General features: G+C 42.9%; 1 protein-coding gene across 1 annotated transcript in view; it reads left to right on the top strand.

Moving 5' to 3' along the window:
- Positions 1 to 2,327: 2,327 nt before the first annotated feature.
- LOC111143219 (karyopherin subunit alpha 6) overlaps positions 2,328 to 23,298 on the top strand; it is a 56,776-nt gene continuing 35,805 nt past the window's right edge. Inside the window, exon 1 of the mRNA XM_022496793.1 lies at positions 2,328 to 2,370. Within this exon, the coding sequence (XP_022352501.1) occupies positions 2,367 to 2,370 (4 nt within the window). The 5' untranslated portion in view covers positions 2,328 to 2,366. The remainder of the gene's footprint in view (positions 2,371 to 23,298) is intronic.

The raw sequence follows: 23,298 nt of genomic DNA on the forward strand, positions 1-23,298 counted from the left end.
CCCAAAGGACACCACCACTATCCTAGCAGAATGTGATGTCCTGATGCTCTCAGCACACAGTCACTGAGACCCTGCCATCTGACAGGTGCTGAGTGTGCTATAGGATGCCCAGAGACAGAAACAGAGACAGAGGATCCTACTACACTGGGATGAGTATAGCCATTACAATATACAGAGTAACACAGGAGAGAATGTTTAATGCTTTCTGGATTTTTTGGAGGAGGGGATAGTCTGAGTAGTCAGCCACTTCCTAGATGGACAAAATGGGGGAAAGGCACTTCAAGTGGAGGAAAGGACACATGGAATAGCACAGAGATTTGGAACATCCTGGTGTACTTGGGGAGGGTAAGCACAATAGTTCCTAGAGAGAGAAGGATAAGGAACATGGGGTGGGAATGGGGTGGGCCTGCAGGGAGGTGATGGATCAGGGAGGACCAGTGGCTCTAGGCAAGGGAGGGAGGGTGTGTCAGTGAAGCCAAGTGCTCCAGTGGAAACAAAGCTGCTTGGAGAGAGCCCTGGTTCCTACAATATAGGCCAGAGGGCTCAGGCTGGGAAAGAAGGACAGTCCTAGCCACTCAACTACTCTGCTTGTGTTCACTGAGCCCTTATTGGCCATACGATATGCAGATGAGTCTGTGGTGGTATATGGGAGACAGACACTACAGCAAAAGGTTTTGGTGTCTCTGTGGAGGAAGGCATCATGGTAGGCAAGGGACAGATACAAAGATGAGGAAGATGCTGTCCCTTAGACAACCAGGAGAGACACACCTTGTGAGAAATTCGGATGCTAAGTTTTCGCTGAGGAAAATATGTGCCCAGGGAACTGGGGAGCAGAGAGAACAGATACCAGACTGCCTGGAAAAACAGGGTTTTTCAGGAAAGGGAAAGTTGAATTGGGTCTTGAAAATGAATTTGTTCACCCCATGATCAAGGGGGAAGGGAGGGCATTACATTCCAGAGGAGACAGCACAGGCAAAGGCAGAAAAGAAGATAGCATACATGGGGAAAGGGGGTTCCCCAAATATGGATGGACCCTGGGTTGCCTGGTGGGGAATATCCCCAAGAAGTGAGTAAGGACTGGCCTTTGTGTCAGATTGAAATGTTTGGGCATTACCTAAGAGCAGGCAGACAACTTGCTAAGCAGAAGAACAACCTGACAAGGTCTCTGCTTTATGGAGTGACTTGCCAAAGACAACTGAGGAGCCTGGAGGCAGGAGACCGCTGAAGAGCAGGCAAAATAGACCCAAGAGGAAAGAAAGAGGTCTGATCTTGAGCAGAGGTAGTAGGAAGAGAAAGATAATGTTCCCTTTCCTGACCCTGAGGTCCAGAGTTGATTTTTTGAGTTGTTTCCCTCGATGGACCAGGCACAGGCCAGACACACTAGAGAAGGCAATTTGTTCCAACAGAACCTGGAAACCCAGGTCCCTCATTTTGCTTCCAAAAGACAATTCCCTGTGTGACCAGTGACTTGAAGACATACCCCTCTCCTGTTTGTTGAGGTGGGGGACCAGGACTGGCCTGTCATTATGCAAAAAGGGAGGTCTGATATGCACCAGCCATAAATTCCATGGTTACAGAAGGCACAGGAACGCTTGGCCTCAATTTCCTCGTCTCTAAAAAGGGAGATCATTCCTGAATCTCTGGAAGTCACAGGCCTATTCGTTTGTTGCTTATTCACTAAACAATTACTTTTTTGGCACATATCATGTGCCAGGTCCTGTGCAAGGTCCTGTAGATGTGGTGATGGTCATACAGAACCCACCCCTGCCCTCAGCTTTCTAGGGGTGGGGGTGGAGGACGAAATCGCTCTGTCAGCTATAAAGCCTTGCACCAGTCTGGTTATTTTTCCACTTCTTATCTCCCAATAAGGTTGTAATCGGGTTAACTCTTAGCTCCTTTATTTCCTTATCTCCATATCCTTAAGCAAATCTCTTCCCCCTCTCGAGAGGATTCCTTATTCCCTATATCCAGCTCAGGGTCTATGATTGGCTTTAACTACGAAAGGAAGAAAATTTTCTAGGGGAGGAGATCTCACTATAAAAGAGGAAATAGGAGCAGAAAAAGCTGAGAATTCCTAAGCACACTTGACTTTCTTTAGTAAGTATCCCCTCCTCGTCTCTCTTCCCTACTCCTCTTATATTTCACCCCTATTCCCCGCCTTTAGTAGCTGCGGTCTCTTTAAATGCGCTCCTCCCTATAAAATAGGCTGTGGGGCGGAGAGCGCGTTTCTTCCCCGGGTTGAACGTTAAGTTGTTTGTCCGTTTCGGGCTGCCGTCCTGCAGATCCGCCATATTGTCTGCTGAAGCTACCGCTGAAGCTGCCGCCGCTGCCGCTGCCGCCGCCAAGTAGGAGCGAGCGGAGCCGCGATGGGTGAGTAAGGACGCCAGGCAATTGGGGACTCGAGCTGAGGCAGTCCTGGGGCTTGGGGTCTAGCGGGAGCCTGTCTTCGGTCTGCAGGAGATGTCTGAGGTCCTCTCCGAATAGGTTTGAGGGGAGACGCCAGGCCGGCGGAGACGCTCAGGCCAGTTTGGGGCCGGGCTAGGGCCCTGGCGGGAGCAGTCTTCGAGAGCTGGTTCCGGGAGCACCTTTGCCACGCCTGGAGCCCCCACGTGGTGTCCCAGGGCCGGAGCCCACGCGTTCCCGAGGGCCCTGCGCCGAGACCGGGGCTGGGGGCGAGCTCCCGGCGGCAGGCCGGAGCGGCGTTGAGGGAGCCCTCTCCAGGCTTGTGTTTGACCGACGCGCATCTTGACTGGATTCGGGGGCTCCTCTGAACTCAAGGGAGATCCTGCCTGCGTCGCAAGTAAGAGTCCTCTGGTGAGGGAACGCCAGGCGAGCCGGCTCCAGGCCCGTAACCAGGGGCAGCCATGCCGTAAGCAGCCCGGGCCGCTGAAGGCCGGCAGAACTTGCCGAGCCACGGCCGGAAATGGGGTGGTTCGGTTGGACTCAGAGTGACAGCCTAGTAGTAGAAAACCACAGGCCAAGACCTGGGGGCCATATGTAGTAGATTGGGGATTTCAGGTGTGGGCTTGGCCCCGGTTAGGAGAAAAGGAGCGACCTGTTGCTCTCTGAAGGGACTCCCCTGGCAAGGCCTGTGCGCAGAGATAAACGATGGCGAAGTCTTTGGACTTGGCGACAGAACCATCAGCGAAGAGCTATTTCTTCTTAAGCATTAAAAACTATCCATTGCTAAGCTGTTCCTACGCGTGGGCATTGTTCTGACTGCTTTTCATGTCACGTTTTATTTAATATGCACAACCTAATGAGACAGATACAACTGTTACCCTATTTTACAGGTAAGGAAACTGAGACTTAGAAGTAAAGTAACTTACCCAAGGACACACAGTTAGTGGCTAAACCAGGGTGATCCCTCCAGAGCCCTACTGTAAAGCTGCAGTTCTTTATGGCTTGGCCACCTAGTGGTTGGGCTGGAAAGGGGGGAAGAACGCTTTTGACCCTAGGCAAAGTTGTAAAGGTGCTTTTTTGTGTGCTTGTGTGCCCACTTTAAAATCTTCAGTCTGAATGAAACTGAAAAACTCCAGAGTGAGTTGCTAACCCCAACTATTGTATGCGGAGGGGTGAGCTAAATGAGATTCTGGGATTGAGTTTTGTTAAGAACCGTGGTCTTGAGGAAACGTAAATTATTCCCTAGAGCTGCAAGGCAGTAGTTTTAGAATCAGATCTGGTATTACAATCCTGTCACTTTCTAGGACTCTCATCCAGAGAAGTCAAAGTAAATATCAAATGCGGTAGAAAGCATCTAGCATAGTCCACAGAAAATGTTATTTTCCTTTCCGGTTCTTTCTTTTCCTCATCATTTTCCCCTAGGAGGGGAAAGGGAGTGTTATCAAGACGTTTGAGGACTAAGATAACATTGTTCAGAGCCTACTGAGGGCTCCGTAGGCGTCGGAACAGGTTCTTTTCTACCTTCCATAGCATTCCTTTCCCTTAACCACTCTGGTTTCCAGAATCTATTGTCAAGCCTGATGGGCTTATCTTTCTTTGTAACTGCAGCTTTATGTTATCAATGGAATTTTTAGGGTACTTTTCTGTTATAGATTTTTCTGTTGGCTTTCAATTTTAGGAACACTGGTGCCTCAAAGGGAAGGAGCTAATGTTAAGTTTATTCAGCTCAGTGAAATAAGTTTACAGATTGGGAGCCACCTCAGGAAGATAACACAGCTAGTAAGCAGCACAGCCAGAAATGAGATCCTTACCCATTTTGCTGTACACAAGCCTTTTAGAAGAGTTAAGATGTGAAGTAAAATTAGTCCTTTTCTGGTAGACTTTGAGATGAAAGTTCTTACATGGAGCAACAAAGCCTGAGCAGGGTCCTGAAGGGGATTTTTAGTCTAGAATCAGGTGGCCTCCCTTTCTCTCTCCAGCTCCATTTTAGATACCTCTCCCCTATCCCTTTTGGTCTTTCTGAATGTCCAGCTATTGGTGTTCGTGGTTTTTGCCTGATCCTTATACATATGATATGAGTGAAACTAGGATACGTTTAATTCTAACATGGAATCAGAGGTAGTTTGAGTTATCCGCATTCATAAATGAGTAAACTGAGACTTTAAGAAGGTTAGGTGACTCATCCAAGGCTGGTGATCTAGGCCCTTTGTGTTCTGGGGACACTAACACAGCCCTCACCACACCTCCATAAATCTAGAACTTCCTGTATTTCACTGCCTCTCAGGTGTGCTCTACTCAAGGCCTAGCCTATATCGTATACTATTTGTCCTGTGCCAAAACTTCATTAGCTTTAACAGACTTCTGTAGTGATTTCACTGCTATTAGGAGCCTGTGAGGGTGATGCTTGCCGCTTTGGAAATTACTTACTCTGATCCTCTTTAGCAGAGACCACAGCCTCTTAAGACTAAGCCTTGGCCGATGCTGGTTGTTTTATCACCCATTCCTGCCGTCTTGCAAACCAGGAATCTGGCAGCCCCTCCCCAGCCCCAGGGATAGGTCTTGATTAATATAAACTATAAACCAATCATTGTAATTCTATCTCCCGAGGCAGTGATTGATTTAGGCCTGGGTGTGTGAGGCAGCTCTGGCTAAGTAGACAGGAAGGGGAAGCCTGGGGAACTTCTGGAAAAGACTTCCTTATTTATAAGAGATTTGCCAGGTTTTATTTTTTTGCCAGCTTCTATTTTAACTTGGGTATCACCAAAGTATGAGAGAATAAATAAATAAATAAAGATGGGCAAGCTGTAATAATAGCCAGCTCTTAAATAGAACTTGCTATGTGCTAGGCACTAAGTACTAGAATATTAACTCCTTTACTTCTCAGATTCTCAGGTTCTGGTTAAGGAAACTGAAGCATAGAGAAGTTTAGTAACTTGTGCAAGGTCAGAGCTACTAAAACTTACTCAGTTAGTATGGTTCTAACCAACATATGGGCTGTTAAGGGCTGTGTTCTGCCTCTGGAAAGGAAACAGCCCTTTTCTGACTCTGAAATTGGTTTTAGTAGTGCTGGGGTCCTGAGGCAGAATTTATAAATAAGAGGAAGCAGTTCTGAGGGTGAGAGTAGAGAAGATGGGCGGCTTTGGAACTGTCCTATCTCTTGGTTTAACTAGATACTGAAGGCCACTTCTAGTTTGGTTTTTGGCTGCAAATAACAAAACCTTTCTAACTGAAATACTTCCTGGTCAAGAAGTAACTTAGCCCATTTCTTCTTTTAGTTTCCCTCCAAAGTTGCCCACCCACTCGTGTGTGACAGCTACTTGCAGAGCTGCCACCTAATCATAGTCACCACCTAAGTGTCCCACAAGCCTCACACTCACTCCCCTTTTCTGGCCTACTTTTCCTGCATTTTTGTAAATACTAGAGCCATTGGCCCAGACACTGGGGCATCTGTCCATCTTTGGTTGCTCACTCTTTTCTTCCCTTTCTGTATTGGCAGTTGTTAAAGACAGTGATCATGTTTATTTCTGTGAATTGCTTTGTGTAGGTTTTTCTCACAGCAGAGACCCACAAAGTGTAGTAATTCTGTGCTCTTTAACCTTACCAAATCTCAGGCTCCTTAAAGTGGAAATGTGGATGGGGATGTCTGGGTGGCACATTTGTTTGGATGTCCGACTCTTGGTTTTGGCTCAGGTCATGATCTTGAGGTTAATGAATCAGGCTCTGCATCAGGCTTCACACTGAAGTTTACCCCCCCACCCCCGCCCCGCACGTGCTTGTGCTTTCTCAAATGATAGATAAATCTTAAAAAAGTGAAAATATGGGTAACACTATTAATATTAATGAAGATTTCGTGAAGTACAAGATATCAAAAAGAGTGTAAATTGTAAAGGTATTATTTTAGAAGTCCTCCAGATCTCTTCTATAGCTTCCTGTACCACTGCTCTAATTCTTTCCTATAGCAGTGTTGCTAAAACACCCATTCGATCTTGTCACTCTGCGCCTTAGTTTAGGAACGTTCATGGACTTAGTATCTACAGGATAAAATCATAACCCATACAGTTTGGTATTCAAAGCCTTCCTAATGATTTTACTAATCTTATTCTATTTAAAGATTTACCTACCTATCTTGTACTCCACTCAGACTACTTCCTTTGTATGTTAGCATCACTGGCAAGAAAGTCACAATCCCTTCCTCACCTGTCTTTCTTTTCCTGTGGAAATCTTGCCTGGTTTTCAAGATCTAATTTAAATGCTGCCTCCTTTCTGAACTCTCGAATACTTCATACCTTCCAAACTGGAAATGAACGCTCCTCTGAATTCTGTAGCACTTTGCTCTTGCCTTTCATATAGCCCATTTCGTATTCTTTCTTGTGTTACAGTTACTTAATCTGTAGTACAGGGGCACCTGGGTGGCAAAGTAGGTTAATGGTCTGCCTTCAGCTCCTATCATGATCCCGGAGTCCCAGGATCAAGCTCAATGTTGGCTCCCCGCTCAGCAGGAAGTCTGCTTCTCTCTCTGACCCTTCCTGCTCTCATGTTCTCTCACTGTCTCTCAAATAAATAAATAAAATCTTAAAAAAAAAATCTGTAATATAATTCATTCTTCAATCAGTAACTTAATCTCCACAGCCTTATAGTTCTCATCTCTAATATAGGGATAATATCTACGTCAAAGGAGTGTTAGGCAGATTCAGTGTGCAAATGCATGTAAACCATTTTAGCATGGTGTTTACTATCACGTAAATAATTACAGTAATTGCTTTTAGTCACTTAGTGAATAAATGGACTTACTATGTTTCAGGCCCTATGCTAAAAATAGATTAATAGATTAAATAGTTTGTCTTTGAGGGAAAGGCAGTAACACATTATGAAAACTTCTCAGAAACATACTTTTAGGGGCCAGGCAGGCAATGGTTATTCACCAGTTTTAGCAAATGTTTATTGAATACCTAGTATGTGCAGTGACGGTTCTGCTCTAGGCCCTGGAAATACAGTGGTGAACAAAACAGACAAAATCTGTCTTTCTAGTGAAATTTCAGAGTTTATATTCTAATGGGTAATCAACCACATGGAAACTGGCAGGCCCGCTACAGAGCTCCATGTGGTCTATGCAGCTCTAGCCAGTTTTTGCCAAGGGGACTGGAGGTCTAGCATTGCCTAATTTCCCATTGCTTTCCACAGTCCCTCTCCCCTTGAAGTTAGAAATCCAGATTTTCATGATATTATTGGATTAAACATTTGTAAATGTTACAAGTTAACTCTTTTTTTTTTTTTTTTTAAGATTTTATTTATTTATTTGACAGAGATCACAAGTAGGCAGAGAGGACGGCAGAGAGGAGGAAGCAGGCTCCCTGGTGAGCAGACAGCCCGATGTGGGGCTCGATCCCAGGACTCTGGGATCATGACCTGAGCCGAAGGCAGAGGCTTTAACCTGCTGAGCCACCCAGGCACCCCTACAAGTTAACTCTTAAAATCTAAAAAGCCTGGAGCACCTGAGTGGCTCAGTAGTTACGCCTTCGTCTTGATTCTTAGCTCAGGTCTCACTCAATTTCATCATCCTGAGTTAAGGCCCCGTATTGGGCTCTATGCTGGGCGTGGAGCCTACTTTAAAAAAAAAAAATTTTTTTTTAACCTTAAGGTAACCAGACATTGGATATTTGAGGCCAAATATAGTCCAAGAATTGCCTGACTTATAAAATATTAGAAAATAATATTCTATATATTTTATAAGCTATTTCTTCGTCTGTGTATTTTTATTTAAAAACATTTTGAAAGGATGAAGACAGGCTCCTGGGTGGTATGATCAGTTGGATATCTGACTCTCAGTTTTGGCTCAGGTCATGGTCTCAGGGTTATGAGATCGAGCCCCATGTCTCAGACTCTGTGCCAAGCATGGGCGCATGGAGTTGGCTTGGGATTCTCTTTCCCTCTGCCCCTCCCACCTGAGCACTTGTGCTCACTCGCTCACTCTCTCTCAAAATAAATAAATCTTTTTTAAAAAAGAATGCTGGGGTGCCTGGGTGGCTCAGTCCTTAAGCGTCTGCCTTTGGCTCAGGTCATGATCCCAGGGTTCTGGGATTGAGCCCTGCATCAGGCTCCCTGCTCAGTGGGAAGCCTGCTTCTCCCTCTCCCACTCCCCCCGCTTGTGTTCTCTTGCTGTGTCTCTCTCTGTCAAAAAAATAAATAAAATCTTAAAATAAATAAAATCAAAAAGGATGAGAACAGACATTTTTAAAGTCTGGCTGATTACGATAGCATTATGTATTTAGTAGGTATTCTTTTTTTTTTTAAAGATTTTTTTTATTTGTCAGACAAAAAGAGACAAGCAGGGGGAACAGCAGGCAGAGGAGAACTAATACATATATTAGTATATTAGCATATATACATATACTTTTTTTTTCCTACCTCCTAGTTAATCTTGTGCACCACACTTTGGAGACCAGTGAAAAATGGTAAATATTTGGATGAGGCAGACCAGAATGCAGTGGACACATATAGTAAGGGGGTACACCTTAGCCCAGGGAATCAGGGAAGGCCTTTAAACTAAGTGAGATCTGACCTATGGAATAAGAATTGTCAGTGGCAGGGTGGGAATGATTATTTCAGAACCAAAAGATTGGTAGACTAAGTGGATTAGTAACATGTAGGTAGGGAATGATATTTGGACTTTATCCTGATGATAGTAAAATGCCATTGAAGGGTTTTAATCTCAGAAGTGATCAAATTTATTTATTTATATCACTTGGACAGCTCTAGGAGGATGAATTTGGCTGTAATAAGATTGCAGAAAGAACTGACTAGGAGGTTCTTTTAAGTGGTTGGTTCTTAAGAAGTGCAGTAGTCCTGGCAAGAGATGATGATGGCGAATGAGGTGGTAATAGCAGGGAATAAGAGAGTTAGCAATTTGAAAGAGCAGAACTTGGTTATTAATTTCACCTGGATACTGATGGGGTGGGTGAGGGAATTAATAAGCATGACTCCTAGACCTCTTGCCTTAAGCAGCAGAGTGTATAGTGATGCTGTTAACTGAGATGAGTTTAAATTTTGACATTTTGAGGTGTCTCTCTGACCTCTAGAGGAAGGTGTTCAAAAAGCAGTTGGAGGGCGCGTGGGTGGCTCAGTGGGTTAAAGCCTCTGCCTTCGGCTCGGGTCGTGATCCTGGGGTCCTGGGATCGAGCCCTGCATCGGGCTCTCTGCTCATCAGGGAACCTGCTTCCCCCTCTTTCTCTGCCTGCCTCTCTGCCTACTTGTGATCTCTTAAAAAAAAAAAAAAAAAAAGGCAATTGGGTGGAGAAGTCCCAAGCTCCAGGAGTGAGGTCTGGGGATGGAGATAGATGTTTGATCATCTATTGATCTATATATGGAAACTAAAACCATGGAATCACTGACGTATCATGGGAGATGGGCTGAAAAGAGAACCCCAAGGTGCATCAGCCTTAATATGCAAGAAGGGGATAGGCAGCCAGAATTGGAAGAAGAAAACTGATTGTCTCAAAAACCAAGGAAAAAGAGTCTGTCTTTCTTTCCTTTTTTTTTTTTTTTTTTTTTTTTTTAAGATTTTATTTATTTGACAGAGAGGGAACACAAACATCGGGAGTGGGAGAAGGAAAAGCAGGCTTCTTGCTGAGCAGGGAGTCCAACGCGGGGCTCGATCCCAGGATGATCCCAGGACTCTGGGATCATGACCTGATCTGAAGGCAGACTTAATAACTGAACCATCCAGGTGCCCCCAAAAAGAATATTTCAAGAGGGAAATGGTCAGGGTTGAGTGCTGCAAAGAGGACCAGCAAAACATGGTCTAAAAAGATTGGTTGAATTTAACATCATACACCTGATCAGTTGCTTTTACAAAAACAGTTTTGACGGCATGCAAGCAAATTGGAGCGGGCTAAGGAATAAGTGAGGAGAGGCAAACTGTTTTAAGAAGTTTGGAGTATATGGAGAAAGAAGAGGTTAATGAGGCTCTTATAAAGTCTACCGAGAAATCATGATGACCTGAGTTAGGGCAGTTGGCAGTAGGAATGGAAAAAGAGAGTGCAAAAATAATTAGGAAATAAAACTGGCATTTCTTATTGGTTGGATGTGGGGTGTGGGGTAAGGGGAAAGTTGTCAAGAATAACTCCTAAGTTTCTGGCTTGAAAAGCTGAGAGAGATGTTGGTGCAGACCGCCTAATTCCTTGTATCGGTATTTTCTCAACCTTTTCTTTAATTATCACCCTCCTAAAGAAGGAGGAATTTAGAAAAATTAAATTAGGAATTTAGAAAAAATTTTTAAAGGAATTTATTTTCTAAATAAATTCTAATAATAATAAATAAATTAGAATAAATAATTCTAATAATAAAAAAAGTTTCTAAAGTTTTTTTTCCCAGTGCATCTCTCCTGTGAAATTCTCATGCACAGATATACTTTTTTATGTACAGTAGTATATCTGTGCTTTATACATAAAAAGAGTAGACATAAAGCTTGGCTTCTTATTCAATATAAGGTTAAGAATGATGAAACAAAAATTTTAGGTTAAAAGTTAAATTTAAAAGCTCTTTGGGGGCGCCTGGGTGGCTCAGTGGGTTAAGGCCTCTGCCTTCGGCTTGGGTCATGATCCCAGAGTCCTGGGATTGAGCCCCATATCGGGCTCTCTGCTCAGCAGGAAGCCTGCTTCCTCCTCCTCTCTCTCTCTCTCTCTCTCTCTCTGTCTGCCTGCCTCTCTGCCTAATTGTGATCTCTGTCAAATAAATAAATAAAATCTTTAAAAATAAAAATAAAATAAAAGCTCTTTGCATTTAACTAAGTTTTGTAGCCGTATTTACTGAATAACTCTTAATGTAATTTATGTGAATGATAATGTATCAAATTACATATGCAAATTAGCATTTATAATAACTAATGTAATAAAAAATTAAAAATCGTTCAAAGCTGTTCATTTTCTAATAATGGAAAAAAAGTCACTTAAAGTTATTTTTGGTGAACTTCTAAAATGCTTGATATGAAAAAACTTACAACTTAACTAGCTTTTAAATACTCTTAGATATTGTTGACTTTTTTCTTTTCAATACTCGGCATTACTAATCATGACAAATTTTAGTTTGTAGAATTAAATAATATAAACTTTTAATTTCCAAAAAACCCTCGTCACACACAAAAGCTCCAAGTATGAAACATAGATAATCCATAAGGCATAACAGGTCACTTCTTGTATGACTTTGAGATCCAGTGGTCAGTCAGGAGAAAGTCCCTCAGTTGTGGCCATCTGTTCACCACAACTTTGTGGTACAGATCTTGCATACTTACTATTGTCTGCCTTCCATGGAATCAGTGTCAGTACTGATCTGTTTAAAGAATCTGCCTTCGGCTCAGGTCAGGATCCCGGGGTTCTGGGATCGAGTCCCCCATCGGGCTCCCTGCTCAGCGGGAAGCCTGCTTCTCCCTCTCCCACTCCACTTGTTTATGTCCCCTTTCTCCCTGTGTCTCTGTCAAATAAAATCTTTCAAAAAAAAAAAAAAATGCTGCTCATATAATACTCGAGAAAACCTAATGAGAGAAATGAAGTGCTAAGGAATAAGACGTTATTGATATGTTGAGCTTTGGAGCATCACATATCATTGTAATGTCTAAGTCCCCACACTCCCCTTGAACCAGTTTTACCCTTTTGGGTGCAGTATTTCCCTCATTGAGAATGCATGCCTTTAAGAAACCGTGTATGCCAGATATTTCAGAATTTTAATCGTTTAGATTTTAGAAAGACCTTATAATGTGTAAGAGTTGGATAGCACCTCCCACAGAGTGTGGGGTAGAGTCATATATAGTCAAGTATTATTAATATTTTGTATGAAGCCATTAAGTGGGATAAATAAAGACTGTAGTCTCATATTTTGTTCAAGTTTTGCTGAATGTGTTTTGAAGCTGTATTTACTAAATATTTTCAGAGCTCTTCTGACTTCAGAATTTCAAATAAGGGATTATGGATTGTGAATTAAAAGAAATGTATAAGGAGCAGGTTTATAGAAAAGGTGATAGTTTAAAAAAAATTAGCTTGCTTTTTTTCAAAAAGATGTTTCTTGGGGGGGCGCCTGGGAGGCTCAGTCAGACATCTAACTTGATCTCAGCTCAGGTCTTGAGTTCAAGTCCTGCATTGACCTCCACCCTGGGCAGGGAGGCTACTTGAAAAAATAAAGAAGAGGTGTTTCTGGGATATGGGTGAAAGGAACCCCTTAGGTATTAAGTGTGGGCTACAGGTATGGATTTGAATGTTACCATCATCTTCCAAAGAGGCCATAATTGTCTAATGAGACATGATTGGAATTGCTAATTTTGGGGTGAGGTATATGGTAGAGAATAAGCCCCTTAAAAAAAAAAAGATTTATTTATTTGAGAGAGAGACTGGGGTAAGTCACAGAGGGAGAGAATCTCCAAGCAGACTCCCTACTGAGCAGGGAGCCCAACACAGGGCCTGATTGCACGACCCGTGCGATCACTGCCTGACCAAAAACCAGTAGTTGGACACTCAACTGACTGAGCCACCCAGGCACCCCAAGAATAGGCCCTTTTTTAAAACTCTGGCTCATTGGTTCTTACAGCCTAGCTTTGGAGGGAGTGAAGATAGACTAGAAGAATAAAGATCAAGAGAAAGGAGCTACAGTGTTAGGAGAAAAGGAAAAACCACCTGTTAGAGAGAGCAAGAAAATACAGCTGTCTTCTTTGAACCTAAATTCCTAGAAACTGCCCTCATGGGGAATTGAGGCCTTTCAGAGTAGGAGCTGAGAAGAAAAAGAAAATACCATTGATTCAGCACCGAGGCCCTAGACACCATCCTATTACTTCATCAGTCCTACAGGGCTATAAAGTTTATTATGCTCATTTTATAGATAATGAAAGTAGAGACTCAAAGGTAGTGGTTATGCCATTGGGATTGGAGTCCAACCCACCTGCCTCCCAAATTGGTGCTCTTTCTTTCAACACCATTTTGGAAGGAGTTGACAGGGTGTGAGGGGCAACACTGGATGTCTGTCCACAGCATGCCTTCTGAGAGCAGAAAGGATTCCCTTTGTGTGGCCTCTCAGTCTGGTTCTCCTCGCCTTTGTATATGGGGCCTCAGAAGACTGCCTCCCAAAATTGGCTCCTCCTTTTTGGATTAATATATAAGGGTTAGAGAAATCTCTGCTTTTAATTTGTCAGAAGGGCTCTTGGAAAAGCCCTTTCTCAGATTACTAAAAGTTAAAAAAAAAAAAGAGCTAATCAGAGAGATTTGTGTAATTCAGCCCACAGACAGACAATGCAGAACCCACCTTGTTCACAGACTAGGGATGGAGAAGCATGGTGCTGCAGAATAGAGGCCAACTAGCCAGCAGTGTGCTTTTATATCTCAGGGATGTTTTACTGTGGACCTTTGTTTTTATACCTAACCAAACTGTTCTTGTTCCTCAAACCAACCGTGGGCTTTCTGATCACCTAACCCTTGCTTCTGGTGAACTGCTCTCCCTCCCCATCTCTTAAATTACCTTCAGAAATAGTTTTTTTAAGATTTTATTTATTTGACACAGATAGAGACAGCAAGAGGGAATACAAGCAGGGGAAGTGGGAGAGGGAGAAGCGGGCTTCCCGGTGAGCAGGGAGCCTGATGCAGCAATGGATCCCAGGATTCTGGGATCCTGACCTGAGCCGAAGGCAGATGCTTAATGACTGAGCCACCCAGGCTCCCCAACCTTCAGAAATATTAACCATCTAGTGGGGTGCCTTGTTAGCTCAGTTGGTTAATGGTCTTGCACACTTGCTCTTTCTCTGTCTCTAGAATGCTCTCTCTCTAATAGAAAAATAAAATCTTGAAAGAGAAAGGAAGGAAGGAAGGAATGAACAAACAAATGAACGAACAAAGGAATATTAACCATCTAGCTTCAAAGGCCCCTGTAGAGCTTACACTCAGGACAGATAGTTCTCACTCCCACCTTCTGAACTCATTGAACACTTAGATTTATGGCTTTTATATTTTCTATTAACATATAATGTATTATTAGCCTCAGGGGTACAGGTCTGTGAATCGTCAGGCTTACACACTTCGCAGCACTCACCATAGCACATACCCTCCCCACTTACGGCTTTTATATTCTTGATGCTATGAGAGTAAAGTAAGTTGTAAAACTTCCTAAAGGCAGAAACCTTTACACAGTACCTGGCACACACATTTTTTAAAATGAGTAATAAATCACTTGTCTATTTGAGTTAATTTGGAGATGATTATTTGGAATATATAATTTTTTAAAGATTTTGTTTATTTTAAATTCATTTAATTAACATAATGTATTATTGATTTCAGAAGTAGAGTTCAGTGATTCATCAGTGTGATAAGATTTTATTTATTTGGGGGCGCCTGGGTGGCTCAGTCGGTTAAGCAGGCTACCTTCGGCTCAGGTCATGATTCCAGGGTCCTGGGATCGAGTCCTGCATCGGGCTCTCTGCTCAGCGGGGAGCCTGTTTACCTTTCTCTCTCTTTCTCTGCCTGCCTCTCTGCCTACTTGTGATCTCTGTCAATAAATAAAATTTTTTTAAAAGATTTTATTTATTTGACACAGAGCACAAGCAGGGGGAACAGCATGGGGAGAGGGAAAAGCAGGCTCCCTGCTGAGCAGGGAGCCCAGTTTGGGGCTGGAACCCAATGTGGGGCTCCATCCCAGGACCCTGGGATCATGACCCAAGCCAAAGGCAGACGCTTAACCGACTGAGCCACCCAGGCACCACAAGATATTATTTTTAAGTAATCTGTGCATCCAATATGGGGCTCGAACTTACAACCTCAAGCTCAAGAGTTGCACACTTTACTGACTGAACCAGCCAAGTGCTCCTATTTTTTTCTTGATTTCCTGGAACACTGTGAGTGCTTAGAAGATATTCAGTGAATATTTTGGGGCTGGCTTAAATGGAAGTTGAGCTCTTTGATTACTCTACTTTAATTCATCTTAGTTCCTTGTAGCACCTAGTGGCAGTGGCAATAAATTGTCCCGAAGAAGGTGAGAGCTGCCAGATTCTGTACAGTCTACAAAGGATAGTTGAAAATTTTCTTCTGGAGAAGCTGAAACTATAGCTATCCTAGTCCTGTCCCATGTTTCTCACTACCCCTTATTTCCCACCCCTGGGTCTGACCATTACACTTACATATAGACTCAAGGGCCAAAAGGACTAGTAAATCTACAGAATTAGGATTAGGGAGCTAGTCTTTGGGGCTGTCAACATCTGATTGATTCAATACCTCAGTGTGCCATACTTAACTTAGACCTTGAGCTTTGAATACATAGTTGTGTATGCAGATATTTTGTCACATGGTGTTTTAGCCAGACCACCTAGTTATAGGTTTAGCTTTGTTTCCTAGAGTGATCATTGCTCAGCCCAGTCCTGTGAGAATCTGCCAGATTAGGAGTAGCCTTAATATGGCCCCATTGTGGACGGACCCAGCTGTCCCATAGAAGAGCGTCTCCCATTGTCTTGGTGACTAGCATTTCTGTCAGGCTGGCAGATAGCACCCTGAGAGCCTCATGCTGTCATGCCTGTTTATATACTGTTTTGTTTGCAGTATTTCCTGGTCATGAAGCTAGGGGAGAAATTCCAGAAGTTTGAAAAGCTATTATTACCAAACCTAATCCAAAAGTACTTTTGTTTATATTCTCATTTATCTTCATAACTCTGAGATATGAGACAGGGCAAGGGTAGGAAAATCAGGATACAGATAAGTGACACCCACGGTTGTGCATTTATTGAATAGCAAGACCAAAAATCAGGTTGTCTAGCCTTGTAGTTCCTTTCACCAGTACCACACTGTTCTAGCATGCCTTTTTGTGGTCCATCTAGCACAACTGCCTTCTCTCAGCCTAGCTGTTTCTTTCTAATACAAACTCTTGAAGATACTCTGTCCATTTACATAATGTTGAACTTTTAAAAAAGATTTATTTGTTTTATTTTTTAAGATTGAGAGAGCAGGGGGAGGGGTAGAGGGAGAATAGTGGACTCCCAACTGAGCATGGTGCCCAGCGGTGGGCTCTATCTCACTACCCGAGGTTATGACCTGAGTTGAAATCAAGAGTCAGATGTTTAACTGAGCCAACCGGGCACCCCCATAATGCTGAACTTTTTAAAAACCATTTTCAAGCCCTACGCCAGAGTTCAGTGACGTTTATGTCAGCTCATGGTATTTCCCGCATCTTGATATCATCAGTGTAGCTGCCGCCACCACCCGCCAGTGACTCCCTTCTACACACAAACGCATGCATGCACATGGGGTGGGGCACTTGTCAAACAAGGAGGATTAGCTCAAATGCTTGTTTTTGTTTTTCCTTTGAAGTGGCAAACAGCCTTCAAATGACTGCCAACCACCTGTCAGTCCCTATGTTTTTCTTCTTCTGTTGCTATCAGTGTTATTGTCATCTAATATTTGTATCCCCATTCCTGGCAAGAACTGGGTCATACCTCATTGAGGGATGAATCAGGCAATGGTTAGGGTAGTAGAAGGAACATTGTTGACCCTCCTTCCAGAAAATAAGAAGGGATTCCCCATATGGCTAGTATGCTGTTAAGTAAGGTATATGTAATGGAGAGAGCATTGGTTTTTAGAAATATCTGGATTAGACCCATTTAATTGACTGGGTCCTTCTGCAAGTTATGCCTTGGTCTCTATACCTCTAAAATGGGGTTCTTTTTTTCTTTTTTAAGATTTTATTTATTTATTTGAGAGAGAGAATATGAGCAAGAGAGCAGAAGCAGGAGCAGCAGCAGAGGGAGAACCAGGTTTCCCACTGAGCAGGGAGCCCAATGTGGGGCTCAGATCCCAGGACCCTGGGATCATGACTTGAGCCGACTGCAGTTGCTTAATGGATTGAGCCACCCTGGTGCTCCTAAAATGGGGGTTCTATAGGAGTTATGCCTTAAAAGCTAAGCAAATCATTACTTAATTATTACCATTCAAATTTGAATTTTCCTTGGGAATATCCCCTCACAGAGGTTAGACACTGACTTTGGGATATTTCAAAGATCTTTCAAAAGGGGTATTTTAGGGCTTTTACTCTGGATATAGATAAAACCTTTCGACCATGGCTAGAGACTTTGGAAAGCATTCTGGACTAAACTCGAAGACTGTTTCACATCTAGCAGTAAGGACACAGATGTGTGATTTTTCTTGGCAGGAGCATCATGATCCTTGCCTTCTTTGGAGCCTGACAGAGGTGTCCTAGAAAGACACAGAACTAAGAAACTTGACATAGGAGAGGCACTTGCTGTATACTGCAGCAGTTTTTTGGTTTATAGACTGGTTTAATCAGAAAAACTATTACTTTGAAGGCATCACAATTAAAAATAAATTCATTAAGAAAGGACTTCTGGGGATCACTGGTTTGTTTTGTTTTCCTCATGTGCTAGGTATTATATATAATGCCTAAAAAGAATAGGTATCCATTTACAAAAGAATGAAGTTGGATATTCCCATCCCACCCCCGCTTGACCTTACACTATATACAAAATTAACTCAGTGGATCAAAGACAAATATGAAAGGCTAAAACTATAAAACTCAAGAAAACAGAGTAGATCTTCATCACCTTGGATTAGACAGTAGTTTCTTAGATACGACAAATCAGCACAAGCAACCAAAAAGGAAAAACATAAAATGGACTTAGTCAAAATTTAAAACTTTTGGGGTGCCTGGGTGGCTCAGTGGGTTAAGCCTCTGCCTTCGACTCAGCTGATGATCTCAGGGTCCTGGGATCGAGCCCTGCATCAGGCTCTCTACTCCACAAGAAGCCTGCTTTCCCTCCCACCTCCAACTGCCTCTTTGCCTACTTGTGATCTCTATCAAATAAATAAATAAAATCTTTTTAAAAATTTTTTAAACTTCTGTGCTTCAAAAGGCACCATCATAGGGATGCCTGGGTGGCTCAGTTGGCTGGGTGTCTAACTCTTGATTTTGGCTCAGGTCATGATCTAGGGGTCTTGGGAGTGAGCTCCAAGCTCAGTGAGGAGTCTGCTTGATATTCTCTCTCTCAACCAAATAACTCTTTTATTAAAAAAGAAAAGACTGTCATGGATAATGAAAATTATGTAAGTGTTCACTCATTGCTTTGTTGGCTACCAGACAGCTAACATGACAAAATGCAACTCAATTTTTTTTTCAGCTTTCATTTATTTGAGACAGCACACATGCGGGAGCAAGCACAAGTGGTTGGGAGGGAGAGGTGGAGGGAGAGGTAGGACACACACACACACACACACACACACACCCACTGAGCAGGGAGCCTGGTATGGGGCTCGATCCCTGGACCCTAGGTCAACCTGAGCTGAAGGCAGATGCTTAACCAGCTGAGCCACCCAATGGCCCCAAAACGCAACTCAATTTTAATAATTGATTCTTAGTCTGCTATGTATATATACATTTTTCCCTGTTTTCTTTTTTAAGATTTTATTTGTTTATTTGAGACTGAGAGAGTGTGAGCAGAAGGGGGCTGAGGAGCAGAGGGACAGGGACAAGCAGATCACACTGAGCATGGAGCCCAATGTGGGGCTCCATCTCATGACCCTGAGATCATGACCTGAGCCAGAATCAAGAGGCAGATCCTCAACCAGTGGAGCCATTTAGTTGCCCCTTATCTTTCCCTGTCTTCTATACAAATTGGTATATTCCTATTCCAGATTTTTGGTTTTGTATTTTATTTTATTGAATTTGTTCTTAACCGCTTTGGATCCTTTGGGAAACTGAAGTTTAAAATGTTGGATGGAACATTTGAGAGCACGTGTGTGATGTGCACTGTGCCATTGATTCTTGCTCTCAAAGATTTAATGGTTTAGAAGTGAGAGGATTGAGTTGTAAATTAAAACTGTCATTGCAGGTTGTCAGTAGGAACCAATTTGGGTAACAAATCAGAGATAAAGTGGCCACTAGTTAAAATGACAAGGACAGATTTTAATCGATAATATACTATTATAACAGGGAAAAGTGTGCACTGAATTCAACTTCGATTTCTGTAGGGTTAACTGGGCATTTTAAAGGGAGGATAGAAGAATGGGGGGACAGAGAACGGGACTCAGAAGAGTCAGGGAAGTAAAAAATTACAAAATGTGAGAAAGGGGGATTAGTCCATCTGAAACCCACCTGGGTTTGCTTACTGGTGCTTATTGACCTTAGGCTCCTACCCTGCCACAGAGCCTGGGAAATGGGGTCCTGTTTTCATGTATTGGTGGAACAAACTGTAAATTCTTTTGCAGTCTTGAGATTTTCTCAAACGGAACTATGTTACTGTTTTGTTCAAAGATTTAATAGGCCATCGTTGAGGCCTAGTTGAGAAAAGGCTCAGAGGAAGCTGGATAGACTTTGGTTAAGGAGAGACTGGCACAGATAGAAATCAGTTTATCAGTCTGTTAAAATTTGGGGAGGAGGAAGTTCATGGCTGACTCTAAGGCCAAGTGTATGGTAATGGCATTAACTGAACAAGGGAAGAAACTGGCAGGAGGCAGTAGTAACAGTAGATATTTGGTACTTGACATAGAAGTGGAGATTGGGGGCACCTGGGTGGCTCAGTGGGTTAAAGCCTCTGCCTTCGGCTCAGGTCATGATTGCAGGGTCCTGGGATTGAGCCCCGCATCGGGCTCTGCTCAGCGGGGAACCTGCTTCCCCCTCTCTCTCTGCCTGCCTCTCTGCCTACTTGTGATCTCTGTCTGTCAAATAAATAAACAAAATCTTTAAAAAAAAAAAAAAAGGTGGAGGTTGAAGAAAGGGTGATTGTCCACACTAATAGTGAGAGATGGTTACTGAAGTGAACACAGTATTAAACCTGAGGAGTGGTAGGAAAGGTAGAAGTGGGAGAAGGTGGCGCTGTCAGAATCATGGGTAGAGTTTCAAGAAGGCAAAGGTGATCATCAGTGATGAATTAGTAAGTCTAATAGAATCAAGGCAGAAAAGGTCACTGGATTTTGTAGTCTAAAACGTATTCTTCTGAAGCACCTGTGTGTCCTGATTTATAGCTTGTTTTTATTCAGTTTTCATACCAATTCTGGAAGAAACCTATGGTTTCAGGTTTCTAGGAAGAAACCCTTCTAAAATCTGCCTTTGGAAGTTGTGCTCCACTCCAGTCACAGGAAGATTTCTTTGTTGTACACTTTTTTTTTTTTTTTTTTTTTAGATTTTTATTTATTTATTTGGCAGGCAGAGAGGCAGGCAGGGAGACGTGGAAGCAGGCTCCCTGCCGAGCAGGGAGCCCGATGTGGGGCCCTGGGATCAGGACCTGAGCTGAAGGCAGAGGCTTTAACCCACTGAGCCACCCAGGCACCCCTGCTGTACACTTCTTCCGTGACTTACACTTCCTGGGAAATGTGTATTATGCAGCTATTACAGCTAGGCCTTGTGTCTGAGGCAGTGTAGGTGAGGAGGTGTTCAGTAAATATTGAATAAATACTTGAACAGTGATTCATTAACAAATACTTGTATATCTATGATACTGTAGATGCTGGAGATATAAAAAAGGTCTGCCTTTGCAGAACTTAAAACATCCTATGGAAGAGAATAGACACAGACTGTAAAATAGTGTAATGAAGGAAGTAAAACAGGTGTTCTGACAAAAATAGAGTAGTTCACTTTGGGTTAAGGTAATGAGGAAAGGACCTAGCGATTCTAAGAGCTAGGGAAGAGCACTGTGGAGAGAGAAAACAGGAAGTGTGAAGACTGCAACCAGAAACAGCCTCCAAATAGTGATGGGGCCATTGTGACAGGGGCATATGATGATGAAGATACAGAGTTGAATGAGATGAGATGAATGTATAGGCAGGACCTTGAATCTGGAAGAGGTTTTTATTCTACATGGGAGTAGTGGTGTCTCTGGTTTTATTGTGTAATGGATGGGGGGGTATAGGGGAAGAGAGGAAGAGGTAGGCTGTTTTAGTAGCCAGGAGAGATAGTAGTGACTTGAATGGTGTGGGGATCAGGAATTAAGACATGTAAATACAATCAAGATATATTCGGAGATAAAACTGAGATAGGTTTTGGCAGTAGATTAGATGAAAGTGGAGAGAGAGGGAATCAGGGATGGCTTTTTTTTTTTTTTTTTTTTTAAGATTTTATTTATTTATTTATTTGTCAGAGAGAGAGAGAGAGACGACAAGAGACAGAGCGCCAGCGGGAGAACACAAGCAGGCAGAGCTGCAGGCCGAGGCAGAGGCAGAGAGAGAAGCAGGCTCCCCACTGATCAAGGAGCCCGATGTGGGACTCGATCCCAGGACCCTGGGATCATGACCTGAGCTGAAGGCAGCGGCTTAACCAACTGAGCCACCCAGGCGTCCCAGGGATGGCTTTTTACTTAGGTTTTGACTTGACTAACTTGTAAATGTTGTTGGTGTTGCTTTTGGGGGGGGGAGAATTAGAGTTAGTTTTGGATATCCCAGATAAGGATTTTGATAGTTGAATATATGGATCTGGAGCTCAAGGGAGAAGGCTTGGCTTAGGACATAAATTTGGAAGTTATCACAGGAATGGATGAAATCACCTTGTAAGAGAATGTAGAAACCAGTACGTAGGGGTGCCTGGGTGGCTGAGTCAGTTAAGCGGCTGCCTTCAGCTCAGGTCATGAACCCAGGGTGCTAGAATCGAGTCCCGCATCGGGCTTCCTGCTCTGCCAAGAACCTGCTTCCCCCTCTCCCTCTGCCTGCCGCTCTACTTGTGCTATCTCTCTGTCCAATAAATAAATAAAATCTTTAAAAAAAAAAAAAAAAGAGGACTAAGAAAACTGGATGAGGTTGAGAGTGGTGCCAAGACCGCAGTGTTTCTGAGAGAAGAGGGATTAGTAATTACTACTGAGAGTTTAAGAAGGGGACAAATTCCTCTCCATTAGATATGGCAACAGGGAGGTTGTTGGTGACCTTGATAAAAGCAGTTTTCTGTGGAACAGAAGAAATAGAAGTCAATTTGAAGAGGTAGAAGAGTGAACAGAGCACGCGGAGATTCAACAATAGTGGTAGTGCCTATTTTTTAAAAGTTGGTCATTTTATCATACGTTATATCTTACACATAAAATATGTAAAATTCAAGAAACATGTCACAAGAAAATTAAAGTGAATGGAGACTTAGGGTATGTAGATGACTTTCAAGAGAGACTGCCATCATTATCAAATTTATTATCATTTGGACAGCCTACCATTATATGCCTCTTGATGTGGTAAGTACGAAACACACAGCATCGCCTTAACATATTATTGCCAGAAACATATCGTGAACCCAGGAGGCCTCGGTGGCTCAGTTGGTTAAGTGTCTGCCTTTGGTTCAGGTCATGATCCCAGAAGCCAGGGATTGAGCCCCGTGTCAGGCTCCCTGCTCAGGGGGGAGCCTGCTTCTCCTCTCCCTCTGTCTGCCCCACCCCGATGTTTGCTTGCACAGATCTTTCTTTCTCAAATAAAATCTTTAAAAAAAAAAATATTGTGAACCTGAATCTCTAGCCTCTAGCCTCAAGACCTAACTTCGGTTTTATAGGAAATACAAGAGATAAGCATGTAAATTAATGACAAAAAATGAGATGCAGGGCATTCATTAAGACAGTCTCTTCAGAAAGTCAGTATCACGAGTAAAGGGATGGGGCAGGGATTTTATAGATTAAAAATGACCAGAAGTTGGGAAAATGATGTTGTAATTTTTAAAGTTTTTTTTTTTTAAAAGACTTTATTTGACAGAGATCACAAGTAGGCAGAGAGGCAGGCAGAGAGAGAGGAAGGGAAGCAGGCTGATGCTGGGCTTGATCCCAGGACTCTGGGATCATGACCTGAGCTGAAGGCAGAGGCTTTAACCCACTGAGCCACCCAGGCGCCCCATAAAGTTTTTAATTGTTTGAAGCTATATACCTAAAATATATATAGGTGAGTGTGAGGAATTTGCTTAAGTGATTCAGGATCT

The sequence above is a fragment of the Enhydra lutris genome, unplaced genomic scaffold (assembly GCF_002288905.1).
Source record: "Enhydra lutris kenyoni isolate GAN:26980312 unplaced genomic scaffold, ASM228890v2 scaffoldscaffold9, whole genome shotgun sequence".
Taxonomy (NCBI): Eukaryota; Metazoa; Chordata; class Mammalia; order Carnivora; family Mustelidae; genus Enhydra; species Enhydra lutris.